We start from the raw sequence: 16,261 nt of genomic DNA on the forward strand, positions 1-16,261 counted from the left end.
TACGATACCTAAATAATACAAATGCTAAGAAAAAGGAGAAAGAGAAGGCTAGCTCCTGCCTTCTGCACACACACACATAATGCCCAGTAAGATATATGAGAATAATTCAGTAAATAAATAAAGTTTGATGAGAGCGGCCTCATGGAAAAAAAAATTATGCTCATTCTTTATTATATCAAACCAAATAACTTAACTTTAAGAGACATAAACTAAAATAAATAATAAAGAATAGATATTATATTTTTTTTTAAATTTAAATATTGAAAATTTTGTCCACAGCAAGGAGTACCAAACGGTCCAAACTAGGGAGAGTTTGGTCGAGCGCTTGTTCCCCCGAGAGTGGGACCCAAGATTTATGGAACAAAATAAATTTTTGAAACTAAATAACCCATTAAAAAAAAAGAATCGAAATGAGCTGAAGCTTTACGCACGTATTCGTCAGGCGTAAAAGGACTAAAGTCATAGCTTTTTATCTTAAGTTCTTTTTACATTACGAATGCGCGTTTAAAAGACCAAATAAATCGACCCCCTTCCTTCTTCCTCACCACTGTCCCCCAATTCAAAAAAAAAATAAAAAAAATCAGCCATTAAAGGTCGCTTTTCCGATATTCCACGCGATCAAAAATATCGTTTGGTGATTTCCAACCTAAAACAATATTTTTGGTATATAGAAGTTTCTAACAAGGATTTCTTCGCATAAAGCGAGCGTATAATTGAATTCAAAACTTCAAAATCGAAAACCTTACAGGTATTTCTACGATTTTTTCTATTACATTATTAACTAAGCATTACTATTGCGTATTGTATACCCCCGCGTTTTTGAGCATGAGTTTGTGGTACCTCGTATCGTAGTAATGGGATGTTTTGAAGCATGTCTGGCTTCGAGAAATAACTGACGAAGAAAAGGGTGAATTACGATCTCGTAAGTCGTAATCGGAAAAGAATATTTTTGAAACACGGGAACATGGCCATTATTAGTGTAATAAATGATAAATATCATGTATGGAGAATTTCGGAATATTTCGGGATCGAGCAAATTGAAGAAAATAAGTTCGACGAAGAATTTGAGAAACGCGACGGATTTTAGCTAACTTTGGAGGCGCATATCTCGTAGTATATGTGGGTTTAGGTGTTTCAAAATCACTAAACGAAGTTCGTCGAGTCTAGTTTGTAATGCAACAAAACCGTTCATTGATAGGACATCGGAGTAGAATTATAGACGTTACAAATTTGAATCGTCGACGCAAAACGACATTCAGCGAGTACGCATGCAAAGATTTGCTATAGCATCTTGCTACAAAGAAAACCGACTTGATTCCGATTTAAGGGACAAAAATCTCATTTTTTTAAAGACAAAAGTTCCCAATATTTCCGAAGAATTCGGCCATAAAAGGGCCTCTATGCCACCTAAAATTGAGGATTTTGAGTGAAATTTCAAGCTACGGGCACTAATTAGAAGCCCGGCAACGTATGAAAGTCACGAATATAATTTCATTTGGAGTTAGAGGAGCATGGGAACAAGAAAATGTTGAAGAACTAAGTGAAGAAGGTAAGTTTTAATCCTCTTTTCATATGTTATGGGTGGTTTATGTGTGTTGTGGAGTGTTAAAACGAACGCAAAATTCATGAAATTGGGATGTGGGTGTTGTCCGAGAATGGTGGCTATTTTGTGTAACATAGTGGATAAATTCTATTTAGTATTTTTGGTTGTTGTTGTACGATGGATTCTATGATGAAAATGATGGTTTAATGATTCAAATTGAAGTTGTAATCGTTTGTAGGTTGTTGTTAGTAAAGGTAATATGATTTTATTATAGTTTTTTGTATTATTGAGGTTAATGTTGTTAATGTGTAGATTGTTGGTGTAGTTCATGAATTTGGAAGAAAGAAATGTGTTGTTGTTGTTCATATGGAAATTGGAAGGTTTCGGGTGAGGTGGTAAGTTGATTGGGCCATTTGAATATTATGTGGATTGTTTGGAGTGTTCGTAAATCTCGCTTGAATGATTTCGGATTAGTACTTGAACGTGCGAGCATTGATATTGGCTCGATTGTATGTAGTTGAATTGAATGTAAACGAAAGGTTGTCGAACTATGTAGAAAAAGAGTTATTGACGTTAGAATGCACTTTGAATTAGTTGTCGATGTTGTTAGTATGGTTGTTGGTATTGTTGTTGAAGATTTAGGCCGAGTTGAATTCTCGGGGTTGTTGAATTTATAGGAGACGCCGCCCAAATTTCGTAATGAAATGCTAACTTAGAATAGATTCCTAAGTGTCTATGACTAATGTTTGGTGCCAATGATGTTATTGTAGATTTTGAGAAGCCGAGACGTGTGTTTGACTAACGTAGGAAGCGACAAGGTATGTAAAGTTAACCTTCTTTTATTTTTAGCGTACGCTTAGTTGTAAATAGGCTTGTAAGTATACGAGCCTCGAGGAAATTCTATTCTTGCTATATCCCACGGTTCTTATTTGCATTTTTATCTTTGACATTCGTAATGTGATGGAATAATGGCCCTTATGTCTTTTGGAATGATTGGTTTCAAACGTTGCATAAAAATTTTGTTTTAAAAAGTTTACGTCGGAAAAAGTCAGAATTTTAATAACTTTCGTAAATGACCGGATCGCCTTGATATGTTCGTAGGAGGTTTATAGCATATGATGACTATGTCTTTCATAGGCGGGCCACAGTTGGTGAACTCTCGTCCGTGGTCCCGCGACTACTCCTTTGCATAGTTCGACGACCTTGTTAGAACTTAATGTGGCTATGATTCCGATCCCCGAGCATGATTACTTATTTATCCGTCGAGTTTGAAATGAGAATTTTTATGCATATGATTTTGATACGTAACCATAATTTAAAGTTTCATTTGGATATGTTCCCGAGTGGTAAAATTGGGAAAACTTGACGGACTATTCTCGATTTTAAATAATGATTCGTTTTACTATTCAACGGAGTTTTGAAAAGTGATTTAAAGCGCATATAGTCTCCCACAACTCTGCTCGTGCGTATGGTTGTTATATCTTTCGCTCGCAGTCCCGGCCACCATGTTGTCGTGCGCGCTATGTGATATTTCGGAGTATGATGTCCGGTTCGCTGCCCTCCGCCACAGGCCGGCACCGTGTATATCCGGTGTTAGCGATGTGTCCGGTTCGCCGAGCCTCCGCTATAGGCGGCCGGCACCGTGTATGCTCATGTGTTATGCGTGTCGGGTTTTCGGAGATATGAAATCTTCTCGAGTAGTGATGTGTTATGGCGCCAACGACGGACGAGCGACCATATTCTAAAGAGAGCTCCCCGCATGATTTCCGTGTTTTTAAAAGTAAGCATTTTGATATTCCGGGATTTTGCACTTATTTGCTCGCACTTCTTATTCGATTATGATCCTATTCTTGTTTTCCATGCTTTGCGTACTCGAAGGATATCGTATCGACCCCTTTCTTCGAGCCGCGTTTCATCCGCCTTTGAGTACAGACATCTTATTTTGAACCGATCACCGAAACCGGATTCTTGACCTCGTTCGGCGTCTTTTAGCGCTCCTTTGTTCTTCGAGCCTATGTTTTGGTATTACTCTTCCGATGCATATGTATATAATCCGTTCCGGGGCACGCGGGCCCGTCCCGTCATATGATTTTGTTATTACTCGCAGAGTCCGTAGGCATAGGTGTGGGTCGCGGGTAATCACCGGCCTTTGTCCGGTGATCTCTCGTGATTCGTGATTTGGGCGTCCCCCGTATTTTGATAGCCTTACCCGCTTATGTGTGATATTATCCGTCCGCATTTGTGACGGCGATATGTATATATTTGTGACAATTTTGGGGGCGACGTTCCACTCTTTCGTATGTATAAGATCTGGTTATGCCAATATGACCCGATGTCCGACCTTGTATACGTATACCGTTTATGCGTTGATTATGGTTAACAGCGCGTTTACATGGGTGCCTGGCAAATTTCGGCACTAGTCTACCTACGGTTGGGTCGTGACACGTATTATTTGCGGATATGGACAAAAAAAAAAATTACGCACTTTTTTTGTGCGCAAAAGGGTTGTTTCTGCCAATTTTTTAATTTTTTTTTAATTTTTTTATTTGTTGTTAATTTGTTAATTGTTTATTTAGTATTTGTTAATTGTTAGATTAGTTATTTCAATCGTTAGACTAGCTAATTATTTATTTAGTTTTTATAAATAATTGTTTATTTGTTAATTATTTGATTAGTTAGTTAATTGTTTATTTATTAATTATATGCTAATAATTTGTTAATTATTTGATTAGTTCGTTAATTTTTTATCTATTAATTATATGCTAATTGTTAATTTTTTGATTTGTTAATTATTAATCTTTATATCTTTAATTGTTAATTTATTTATTTGCTAATTAGAAATTGAAAATCCTTAGTTTAGGATTCAATCCTTTGTATAATTTCGGTAAAAAGATTACAAACTAATACTACGTATTAGAGATTAATTAAAAAAATAATGATTAATTTAAAATGCGTAAAAATATACCACTTTAATCCATACTTCATGTATTAATGATTAATTTAAAATGCTTGAAAATAGATGACACCTCGTAGCTCGTGGCCCTTCGACACCGTAGGGGTACTTTATTTATAGCATGAGCATAGGTCCCGATATGTATGGGATGCACCGCATCTTTTAGAGAGTGGTCCGTACTTGTCTGTGGGGGGGGGGGGGGGGGGGGGGGGGGGGGGGGGGGGGGGTAGGCGATATTAAGGAGCTATTCCCCCACATCCTCATGTCATAGATATACTACGTGGTGATTTACCGGCGCATCGAGGTTGGTCGGGTTGTGCACGATAGAGCTCTAAGCGAGGCCATGACCGAGCACCGGCCAGGAGACCCTTATATTTCATCTCCGCATCGCGAGGCTACCATCACCCCGCAGATGTCCGGAAAGTGATTTATGGTCTACATATTGATAGACGTGCGTTGTATAGAGCCGGGAGCCTCCGCACCGTCGTATCCCCCGAGCTTGACTAGGCTCGCTGGTTTAGTGCCTTATCGGAGGGATATGCGTGGACGGAGTCGGTTGTTGCGGTCCTCCCTCCATGCTCACTTGCGCTGTCATCCGCAAAGTCAATTAGCGAGGCGACGCCTCGGGCGATGTTGACCGACGTGCTCGCTATATATTCTCATCATATTCGAGGGCATCATGTTCCGAACACTTCGAGGGGTGCGGATATGAGCACGAGGTATCTGCTCTTTATCGAGGATCTAGACCGAAATTTGGCGTTAATTACTACATATCAAGATTTTTACTAAACATAACACAATTTTAATCATCGAGGACATGATCTTAGGTAGAAAAATATGGAGATCGAGGATCGTGGCATGTTAGACACCTAAATGTTGTCGTTCGTTTAGCGTAGTATGTTTTAGGTATCACGTAGTTTTCTATTCTCCAATGAGTATTAATATATGTTGTTGTACTTATTTGTATATTGTCTCATTTTCTTACTTACAATCTTCGCATTAGTTATATTTCTTTTGAGTTGAGGAGGGGTCTATTAGAAATAGGGTGAAATATACGTATATATACGTATTAAGGAGAAGATTTACGAAATGTGACGATAGTCTTCTATTTACAAAACATTACATTACAAACCCTATACAAATCTTTTTTTTTTTTAAAAAAATATATATTATTTTTTTTAAAAAATAAGCTCAAAAATTTAAGTATGAAATGTGTATATCTCACTCAAGGCTTAAAAAGTTCGCTCAAATTTTTGTGTATGAAAACAATATGAAAAATGTATGAAATGTGCATATCTCGTTCAAGGCTTAAGAAACTACTAAAATTGTGTGTGAAAGCACAGAAATTTGTATTTCGCTCTTACTTAAAATTTCGCCAAATTTTCGTGTATAAAGTTCATGTTAGATTTACCGTAAAATTAATACAACTACGGCAACATTGTATACAATTTTGACTGACATTCAAGACTTAAAATAATTGCTCAATTTTTGTGTATTTAAATGCGTATATCTTGCTCAAGGCTAAAAGTTAAGACTCAAATTTTGTGTATGAAAAACACATAAAATATGTATATCTCGATCAAAGCTTAAACATTACGCTTAAAATTTTATGTATGAAATGATATGAAATGTGTATGCCCATACATTTCAAGACTTAGAATTTCATTCACATTTTCGTATATAAAGTTCATATTAGGTTTTACGGAAAATTAATACAACTACAACAACAATGTAACAACTTTCATACAATATTCAAGGCTTAATGTTTTCGCTCACAATTTTGTGTATGAAAATTTTATTAAAAGTTTCGCTCACACATACACATTTCATATATTTTTAAATACGAACTTTCATACACAAAATTTGAGGTAATTTTTAAGCCTTTAGAGAGAAAAATTTAAAATATTTTTAAAAATATTTTCAAAAAAAAAAAAAAAAAATAAAAAATATATGAAAATCTAATATGTTTTGTAAAATATCCTTATGTTTTGTAAATAAGGAAAACTATCTCTAAATTTTGTAATAAAGAGTCTTAATTAGGTATCCTATGTCATTTTACCTTAGAAATAACCTCTCTACAAAGGTAGGTAGATAATGTGCTTATTATAGAAAAATTACAACTGCGAGTCAAAAAAAGTTTTAGAGTTAGGCACACAAATAGCACAACTTTTAAAGTTCTTCAAAAATAACATATTTTATTATCTTTATGACATATTTTAAAAAATATTATGCGAAAAGGAATCCCCTTAAATTAGGGATTCAATTATATTTTCTTATTCTTCATCATCATTTATCTCCCTTTGACTGATAAATATCTTTATCACACTATTACACACCCCTCATCTGCTACTACTCATCTTCTCATCCATTTTTTTATTTTTTTGCTACTGCGGGTTTTCGAAGATTTGTGCAAGGTTCATTAGGTTAGAAAAAAATCTAAATACAATTTGAAGTTGTATTCACAACCAAAACAACTACATTTTAACAAAAAAAATACAATTTCAAAAATTATAGCTAAACACAACTCCAACTCCAAAATTTCAAAAAAAGTGAATTTTTTTTTGATTTCTACGGCCAACCGCCTACTTACTATCTTGCATTAATTTTTCTTTCTTTTCTAGTTAAGTTCGTTTTACTTTCTTTATCCAAACACTGACAAAAACAAACACAGTAAGTGAAAAGAAGACAGTGGACTAGACCAGTCACTTGGGAAACTGCGTTGAGCTTAGCTACTACTCTCCTGCTAATTGGTTTGTGTGTGTTTGTGTACCAACGCAAATTAAGCTTCCCTCGAGTTCTTCACCCCTCTCTTTAGGGTTCTTTCTTCTGCTTCATTTTTCTTGAAGCTTGAGCCACATTTTCTTTCTCATTTTTCCCCACAAAGGGAACTGTTCCAGCTTGTTTTCTTGATTTTTTTTTTTCACTTGGTTGAGATCTTTTTGGTAAGTCTAAAGAAACTGTTCATTTATCTGCAGAAATGTTAAAGAATGGTTGGTTTTTGTTCTTTTACATGTTGGTCTTTCCCTCTGTTTGTATGTGTTTGGTGTACTTTGTATTTGCTAAGAGCACTGATTTCTCATGTGGATTGGTTTCTTTTTTGATAAAGTTTCAGTCTGAAAAGAAATTTTGAGTTTATTTTATAATGTAGATTGGCATAGCTTTAGAGCACTGATTTTTCATGTGGGTTGGTTTCTGTTTGGATAAAGTTTCAGTCTTTGAGGAAATCTTGTGTTTGTTTTACAATGTAGGTTGACATAAGTTTAGGGCTCTTTTTTCATGTGGGTTGGTTTCTTTTTTGATAAAGTTTCAGTCTTTATAGAAATTTTGAGTTTGTTTTATAATGTAGATTAGCATAGCTTTAGAGCACTGATTTTTCATGTGGGTTGGTTTCTATTTGGATGAAGTTTCAGTCTTTGAGGAAATTTTGTGTTGCTTTTACAATGTAGGTTGACATAGCTTCAGAGCTCTGGTTTTGGAGGTTTTGGGTTTTTGTTATTTGGAATGATTGGTCTTTCTCTCTGCTTATAAGAAATTTTTAGTTGCTGAGAGCATTGATTTCTCATGTGGGTTGGTTTCTTTTTTGATAAAGTTTCAGTTTTTGAAGAAATTTTGTGTTTGTTTTACAACGTAGCTAGGTTGACATAGCTTTGGAGCTCTGTTTTTGGAGGCTTTGTTGTTTTGCACAAGCAGATGAAACTGCTTTCTTTTTCTTTTCTTGTGGTCTACTTGGAGAGGGCAATGAAGAGTTTTTAATTTCTTTAGATCTCTATCACCTGACCTAAACATGAATGGGAGATAATATTACCTGACATAAACATGAATGGGAGATAATATCACCCTAGTTTTGCTTTGCATTTTTACATAAATATAAGCTATGTCCCCCAAGTGACTTTTTATCTTAAGTGTAAACATGATTTATCCCTTTGGGTAAAGCTAATAATGGATCTTACTTTTTGTGCTGATTCTGTTGTACCTTTGCAACTTGATGGACTTTCCGTTTTCCCTTCTTTTTAAGAAGCATTATCTGTTTATGTGTCAAAATGGGGACTTTTGAAATGTTTGCCAAAATGTGGTTTCAAATGTCATTTTCTTAAGCACCATGTTGTCCCACAGATGTTTTTGCTATACAGTATAAGCACTGGAGTAAAAGTTAAGAAAGTTGATAAATGGCTTACATAATGATAGTTTTTGTTTTCTTGGATTGCAAGTTTCTTTGACTTCCAATTTTCCTTTTTCTGTTTTGGTTTCTTCCTCCGGTAGTAAGTTTGTTGGTGAGAGTGGAGGCAGTTTTTATGTTGTTTTCTTTAATGTATAGTGCAGTTTGTTTTGTTTTATATCCATTTTAAATCTTAAAGTTTTCAGATCCCTCATGAACCATAATCTGTCTATAATTTTGCATATGTCCATACAATAGCATTTCTTTCTCAGACAAGGAATCCTCTGAAATGTCTCCCGTGTTGCAGGTCAGGTTGGTCTTTGAAGAAAGGGAATTTAGTTTGTCATTTCTACATCTCCTACTGAGAGGAAATGAATATGCAGACACCAAAAGGAAGGTATTTCTAATTCATTTGCTCTGCTTTTGTTGATCTTTCCAAGTAATTCAAAGGCCTTATTCTTGCTTCTTATGTTTTTCCCCCTTGATTTATTGGTTATGTTGTTAGATCAGTATCTTAACTAATTTTCAACCATAAGTTCTCGTTTTAAATTCATCCCTTTTATTTCATTCTTACATAGCCAAATTGATTTCTAAAACAGCAGATGGTGATTGTCTTGAGGCATTGGTCCTTTAAGCAATAAATCGAGTGTGCTAATGCTTTTGAGATTTTCATAAGTCATAACTGAACTGTGCTTTGAAAATCAACATGTCATCAGCTTTGCTATCTCAGAAAAAAGAAAAGTGAAGTGATTCTGAGGGAAGGAAGGAGTGGTGTAACAATAATTCAAAATGCCATTTTGTCTTTTCATGTTGCTGCTGCAGATATTTGATATAAGATCCATCTTTGAAGAACTATATCGTTTAAAGTTCTATAATTTATAAGAAAAGAAATACTACTATTGCTTTAGTTCTGTAAAGTTAATTTGCTTGCCGTTTGATTAGCGTATTCTCCTTCTCACATGTTTTTGGCTGAAGGACTGTTTCTGTTGAGGTGCCACAAAGGACATCTCCATCTACAGCGAAGACAGCTCGAAAGCTCAAAACTTCAGGGCCGGATGTTGATTCTGTTTCATCTCCAAATCCAGCTAGCAGAACACCAAAGGACAGGAGTCCTAAAGTTATTGGTCGCCGGTCACCCCGAAGTCCAGCAATGGAGGTACTTAAATCTTTCCTAGGCACAAAATCTATGGTATTACACTATCACTTGGAGAAAGTTAAAAACCTTAGTTTTAAAGTTCGTCAATGGTTATCACTACTGGGACAAGGTATATATCAAATACGCGCCAATAATTTTTTTTCCTCCTATTAAGCTGTTAAATTTGCTGTTTATCTCATTCTTATAGTTAGCAGTTAGACTGTCCCTTTATGCTTGCATAAAATCTGCAGAATCCTCTGCGTACTGTAGCTTTCTTTGCTCAGTTGGACTTGTCACTCTGTTATGGTGGAAAATAATTGTATAACATTCATTAAACATGGAAGTCGTGAATTCATAAATTCTCTATCTATTATATAGATTATTGCTTCTTTAGTAGCTTTCTTCCTACTTAAAGGCCATTCGACATTACTACAATGCTCATTCTTCTTATTTTGTAAAGCACAGCAAAAACGTCCAGGCAGAATGTCCGGTTTGGAAGACCGACTTGCTCAACTCCAAGAAGAGGTGAAGGCGGCAAAGGAACAGCTCAGTTTATCAGAATCATTGAAGAAAACATCCCAACAAGAGGCTGACGAAATTAAGAAGCAGCTTGCAGCCATGTCAGAGAAGCTTGAGGAGTCTGAGAAGCAGCTGCTTGAGCGTTCAGATTTTGAAGAAGCTAGACTCCTGGAGCTACGTAAAATCTCACAAGATCGGGATCGAGAATGGAAATCTGAACTTGAGGCTGTACAGAAGCAGCAAGAATCGGACTCTGCTGCTCTGGCTTCTGCTCTAAATGAAATCCAAAAGCTTAAACTTCAGCTTGATAGAGTAGCTGATTCTGAAGCTACTCAAACTCGCCATGCTGAATCAGCTAATGCTGAGACCGAATGCTTAAGGGTACAACTCAAAGAAACCCTTATATTGCTTGAGCAATTGCGAAACCAGTTAAACGAAAGCAAGGAATCTGAAGCTACTGTGCTTGAAGAATCGAGTAAAGCTCAGATGGAGCTGGAAGTCACAAAGATGATGGACAATACTCTACGCCGTGAAGGTCTGAAGGCAATGGAGGCTTGCAAATCCTTGTCATTGGAGTTGGAGAAGTCAAAGGCTCAAGTGGTTGAACTGGAGGAACTTGTCAACAAACTCCAGTCTGAGCAATGCAGCAAAAGCACACAAGAAAAAGGAATTAATGTGGATGCTGATGAACTCAAAACTGAGCGCGGTAAAGATGAGGTAAATCAACTACAGGCTGCATTGGAGAATTCTGAGAGAAGGTATCAGGAAGAATGCATCCAGAACACCTTGCAGATAAGAAGTGCTTATGAGATACTGGAGTGCACAAAGTCTGAATCGATTCGAAGAGAGACTGAATGGAACTCAAAGTTAAATGCTGCAAAAGCAGATATGGAAGAGTTAAAGAAGAAATTAATGGACAAAGAAGCTGAAATACAAAAAAATTCAGATGAAAATAAGGGGCTGAAATTACAAGTTGAAGAATTACAGGCAGCTGATGGAGAATCCGAATTACTAGACGAACTGAAAAAATCGGAGTCAATCTTGGCAGATTTAAGGGCAAGTTTATCTGATAAAGAGGCAGAGTTGCAGAGTACTGCTAAGGCAAATGAGATGATGAAGTCAGAAATCAAGAAGAGGGAAATGGAGAATGACGAGGTTCTTGCCTTAGCAGAAGCCTCGAGAACTGCTGAAAGAGAGGCTCTGATGAAGATGGGCTATTTGACCGAGGAAGCAGATAAAAGTGGTAGAAAAGCAGCACGGGTCATCGAGGAGTTGAATGCAGCACAGGCAACTAACTCCGAGATGGAAGCTGAGTTGAGGAAGTTAAAAGTACAATCTGATCAATGGAGAAAGGCTGCTGAAGCAGCTGCAGCTATGCTATCAACTAGCAATAATGGAAGATACGTCGAGAGAACAGGCTCTTTGGACTACCATACTATCGGTGGAAAGCTGCGTTCTCCTTTATCTGAAGATATGGATGATGGTTATTCACCCAAGAAGAAGAATGGCAATATGTTGAAGAAGATTGGCAGTTTATTAAAAAAGGGTCACAAATAGATGCATATCCTGCAGGTTTGCTTTCAAATAAACATTTTTTGTCTTCTCTAATAACAATAATCTGGCTTTTCGTTTTTCAGTTTTTGCTAATATATCTACTATTTCCCCTTGTCAGGTATTTTGATGAGTTTCGGCCTCCTGGAAAAATCTCTTAGCTGATTTTTGTAAAGCTATTCCAGAATTAATGAGACCTCTATAATCTCACCTGCCATATGCTTCCTTAGGAGATTGTAAGAAATGTAACTTCATTTGCAATTTTCAGTTTATTTTGCCGTTGGAGCGTTCATATATAGACTGTTGTACGTTCCAGCAATATTCTGCTAAGTGTAATAAACCCCAGGGCAGTTGACTAATCGTAGAACTTACTGTATCTGTTCCTTAAGATTTTTATGCTGAAGATGAAATCTGGATGAATTTTCACTGCAGACTTGATGTAGTGTGTGCTTCATAGATTGTTTCTTGACTCATCTTCATTACGTGCAACGGTCTACTGTTTAAGGAAGATGCCAACCTTTGCCAACATAAAGGTAAGAAAAAAAGGTTCTGTAAATAGCTTTAACCCGATACTTTATAAGATTTAATATCAAAATTTATTTGATAATTCCATCCATCTGAGGAAAAGTTGTAGATATGTAGGTTAGGTGATATGGCCTCTGTAAAGAACTTACTACTAGCTTAGGAATGACAACTCGAAATAATGGCTATCCACATAACCTGGAAAAACAGAAACTGATATTTTGGCAGTAGGAAGTGAGTTAATCAACTTGTACTCTTTTTAATGCTAAATTCTTTATCACTAGAAGGGAAAAAAGTTGATCTATAGCAAAATCAAGAGAAAGTGTTTCACAGTAGTACTTGTGGGAGTCTCACATCGATAGGTGTGAGTTCAATTCTCATTGTCCCCATTCCCTGATCCACCGTGTATTAAGGAAAAGAAAATAGAAAATGTTTCATAAGAGTACAGTCAAATTCCAGGCTCAACTGTCTGATATTTTACTTTCTTAGCTACAATAATAGGGTCACAACAATGACAACAAAACCAAGAAAAAAGAAAGACACTAGTGTGAAAGGGAATAACATGGAGCAAAAAGAAAATTAAGAATTCACTATAATAGAGAAACAAGCAATTACAAGAAACAAATTATCACAAAAATTTCGATCGCACATTTATTGTGTGAAAGATTTCTATTGATAGCATTAGAATGTAAGCTTGGTGGTAATGACGGGACTGGGATATATCTCAACCCAAGTACACTAGATACACTTCACTTTACTACAATTTCATGCTAGAAAATAATACACTAATTAAAGATTATACTATTAATTTTTAGTGGATTTTAAACACAACACTCGTTATTAGGCACATAAAAGTGGAAGTAATTACTGTTACTCTCTCTAACTAGTTTGATATAAGCTAAATATGCTACCAAGTTTCATAGTTATGAGAATCGCACTTTGCTAAATATTGTTTTTACTTAATAATCAATGAAGATGTGGTAAATCAAAAAAGATAGATATTAAGATTGCCTAAAAAAATAAGTAGTATGCTCCTTTTAACAAGCCAAAGTATTTTTAAAAGAACCCTTTTTTTTGTCTCTAAACACTAGTATATTCTTATGACTAAAACAAGAAAGTGCAAACCTAAAATTACATTTTAAAATAGAAGGAAAATTTACATAAATAGCCATCTAGCTCAAAAAATTGACAAAAAATGTACCCCCCCGGTCTCATTTTAATTCAATTTGTCCAAAAAAATTGTCACTTTAGGTTTTCAAGATTAAAGGTGACAATGGTTTCCAAATAGACTTTAACATTAAAGAAATATGCACAATATTTAAGAGGAAAAATTAGTTTATCTTTATTAAATAGGAGTAACTTAGTAAACTATACATTGTATTTATCATTTTCTTAATGAGCATTAAAAGAGCCAAAGCAACATTTAAAACGGGACGGATGGAGTATAATATTCATATAAATATGTATATACATATAGTATATTGGCTAGCGGATATAAGTAATTTATGTAACTTCCCCTTATAAAAATGAAAAGAAGGCCTAGCCTCTCAGCTTCCACGAGCCCAAAATCTTGAGCACAATTTCTCCAAGCCCAATCCAAGAGATCCAATTCAATTTACTTCACAAATTTGAAAGGTGTTTATAAAGAAATTAGGGTTTTACGAGCGGCTGCCTCTTCATCAACCTCTCAAACCCTAATTTGAAGTTTGACTTTCTCTTCACTCTGCAAACATGGGGTATGCTTTATTCTTTTTTCTCCTTTAAATCATTTTCTATGTGTTATAGTTATCTACAAATTACATTATTAAAAAACTTTACTATCTGTTTTTCAAGTTTCAGTTTTTTTACTTCATTTTAATATGTTCCTGTTATTGTTATCTCCTTATATATATCCTGAAACCTGGGTTCTGTTGTTGTTTGCTTAAAAATGTATATATTGATTTATACTAGTTAAATTATACTCCTTTCATCCCATAGTTTGACTAAGCACGGAGTTTAAGAAAGAAAGAAACACTTTTGAAACTTGTGATTTAAAACAAGTCATAGATATTTGTGTGGCTGTAAAAGGGAAAGTTTTTAAGTTAAATTATTTCTAAATATAGAAATGTATATTTTTTTGGGATAGATTAAAAAAGAAAGTGTATCACATAAATTGGGACATAAGGAGTATATGTAAACATTTGATGCGGATTATAGTTTGTCCATTGCCCCATATTGAATAATTTTTCATTGATTTGCTCAACTTATGAGAAATAAGTATCTGATTGTTTTAGAAGAATGTAATTGTAGTAGTTATATAAAAAATTGGTGATTATAGGAACAGTAGATCTGTTGCATGACTTGATGGTGCATGAAGTTAGCAGATTTGAGTTTTATTAACTTTGTTGCGTAAAGCACTTTTATGTAAGGAGATAGCATTGCGTATTCAGAAAATTCTGGAACGGAGATACTAACATTTTCCATGACCTGAATTAACCTGAAAGAAATTTAATGTGCTTTTTCCTAGATTATGTTGACAAATTCTATGATGCTAAGACAATTAGCACTTGGGGTTTTGATATTGAAGATCATTGTTTGTATAGATTGGTAATTTTCCATGTTGCATTGGAATGCCAATTCGGTTTTATGCTTTTTCATCCACCAACATTGAGTAATAGTTGAGATGTTCCAATAGTACTTGAGAATATATTAGTCAAAGTGAGAAAGCACAAACGAAGAATGGTTCTGTTAGTGATGTTGTCTCTCAACGGGGTAAAAATTTCAGGAAGACACGTGGTATGGGAGCTGGACGCAAGCTGAAGTCTCACCGCAGAAGACAAAGATGGGCTGACAAGTCCTACAAGAAATCCCATCTTGGAAATGAATGGAAGAAGCCATTTGCTGGTTCATCCCATGCTAAAGGCATTGTGCTTGAGAAGATGTAAGTTCTCTTTGCAGGCGTTTGGCTGTAGATTCCAAATATTTTTCACTTTATTTGGAAAGTTGTGTTTGGTTATACTTTTTGCAAAGAATATTTGGAATAATGTTCTTGTTTAAAAGTACTTTTCAAATTTGAAATACAACTTCAAAAGTGAAAATACTCGGAGATTTATGGCTGCTGTTCTCCTTTAGCCTTATTGTTTTATGGCCCTTGTATCTAAACAGTCAAAATTATTTGAAATGACTTTTGCAGAGGTATTGAGGCTAAGCAGCCCAACTCTGCTATTCGTAAATGTGCTAGGGTTCAATTGATCAAAAACGGGAAGAAGATTGCTGCATTCGTTCCTAACGATGGTTGTTTGAACTACATTGAAGAAAATGATGAGGTGTTGATTGCTGGATTTGGTCGAAAGGGTCATGCCGTAGGAGATATTCCTGGTGTCAGATTCAAAGTTGTGAAGGTTTCTGGTGTATCTCTCTTGGCTCTCTTCAAGGAGAAGAAGGAGAAACCAAGATCTTAATTTGCCATTTTGCCAAAATACTGTTTCCATGGACTTCTAGTTTTCTTGAGTTTTTACTTTTTGAGCAACTATTTTTAATATAGGCACCTTGCACTGGAATTTTGGTTCATTTCTTTTGAGTTCCTGGTGTTACGTAACATCATCTTGCTTCCCCCTTCAACCCCCCACCCCCGCAACCCACCCAAAACACACACACACACACACACAAAAGAAGAGAAAAAAGAACAGAAATTGCATACATTTTAGGTTGTAAAATGCTTGCGCTTTGAGAAAAAATGGCCTTTGCTATATTGGATGATGAAGAAGTTTTCTACAAGGGGTTCTTAGAATGTCAAAATTTTTTAGTCCCAACAAAAAGGGAAAAATACTTTCCAAAAAAACCCCTAAAAAAAAGTTACCCAAAATAAATTTTATGCAATAGGTAAGCAAATTTTGAGTTTTA

The 16,261-nt window shown here is 35.4% G+C and overlaps 2 protein-coding genes across 5 annotated transcripts; both read left to right on the plus strand.

Annotated features, from left to right (window-relative positions):
* Nucleotides 1-7,151: 7,151 nt before the first annotated feature.
* Nucleotides 7,152-12,216, plus strand: LOC132049525 (interactor of constitutive active ROPs 2, chloroplastic-like). 4 transcript variants are annotated; one of them, XM_059440369.1, is made up of 5 exons: nucleotides 7,152-7,442; nucleotides 8,965-9,049; nucleotides 9,628-9,808; nucleotides 10,253-11,878; nucleotides 11,979-12,216. In XM_059440369.1, exons 2-4 carry the CDS (start codon nucleotides 9,024-9,026, stop codon nucleotides 11,861-11,863), a joined length of 1,818 nt encoding a protein of 605 aa, XP_059296352.1. In that variant the 5' UTR covers nucleotides 7,152-7,442; nucleotides 8,965-9,023; the 3' UTR covers nucleotides 11,864-11,878; nucleotides 11,979-12,216. The 4 variants fall into 4 exon arrangements, with proteins under 4 accessions (XP_059296352.1, XP_059296351.1, XP_059296353.1 ...); XM_059440368.1 differs by having other exon boundaries at nucleotides 7,152-7,438; nucleotides 8,960-9,049; XM_059440370.1 differs by having other exon boundaries at nucleotides 7,157-7,246; nucleotides 8,960-9,049.
* Nucleotides 12,217-13,958: 1,742 nt separating this feature from the next.
* Nucleotides 13,959-15,956, plus strand: LOC132049526 (small ribosomal subunit protein uS12). The gene is made up of 3 exons (XM_059440372.1): nucleotides 13,959-14,115; nucleotides 15,144-15,299; nucleotides 15,552-15,956. The coding sequence occupies exons 1-3, from the start codon at nucleotides 14,111-14,113 to the stop codon at nucleotides 15,817-15,819; spliced, it is 429 nt and encodes a 142-aa protein (XP_059296355.1). The 5' UTR covers nucleotides 13,959-14,110; the 3' UTR covers nucleotides 15,820-15,956.
* Nucleotides 15,957-16,261: the final 305 nt, after the last annotated feature.

Source organism: Lycium ferocissimum, chromosome 3 (genome assembly GCF_029784015.1).
Source record: "Lycium ferocissimum isolate CSIRO_LF1 chromosome 3, AGI_CSIRO_Lferr_CH_V1, whole genome shotgun sequence".
NCBI classification, from domain to species: Eukaryota; Viridiplantae; Streptophyta; class Magnoliopsida; order Solanales; family Solanaceae; genus Lycium; species Lycium ferocissimum.

Bases quoted from the DNA above. Each gene is read 5' to 3' on its own strand.
- LOC132049525 (XM_059440369.1), top strand. From the start codon at position 9,024: ATGAATATGCAGACACCAAAAGGAAG. The intron at 9,050-9,627 runs GTATTTCTAATT...TTTTGGCTGAAG, and splicing joins ATGCAGACACCAAAAGGAAG to GACTGTTTCTGTTGAGGTGC. The intron at 9,809-10,252 runs GTACTTAAATCT...TGTAAAGCACAG, and splicing joins CCCGAAGTCCAGCAATGGAG to CAAAAACGTCCAGGCAGAAT.
- LOC132049526 (XM_059440372.1), top strand. The intron at 15,300-15,551 runs GTAAGTTCTCTT...TGACTTTTGCAG, and splicing joins GGCATTGTGCTTGAGAAGAT to AGGTATTGAGGCTAAGCAGC.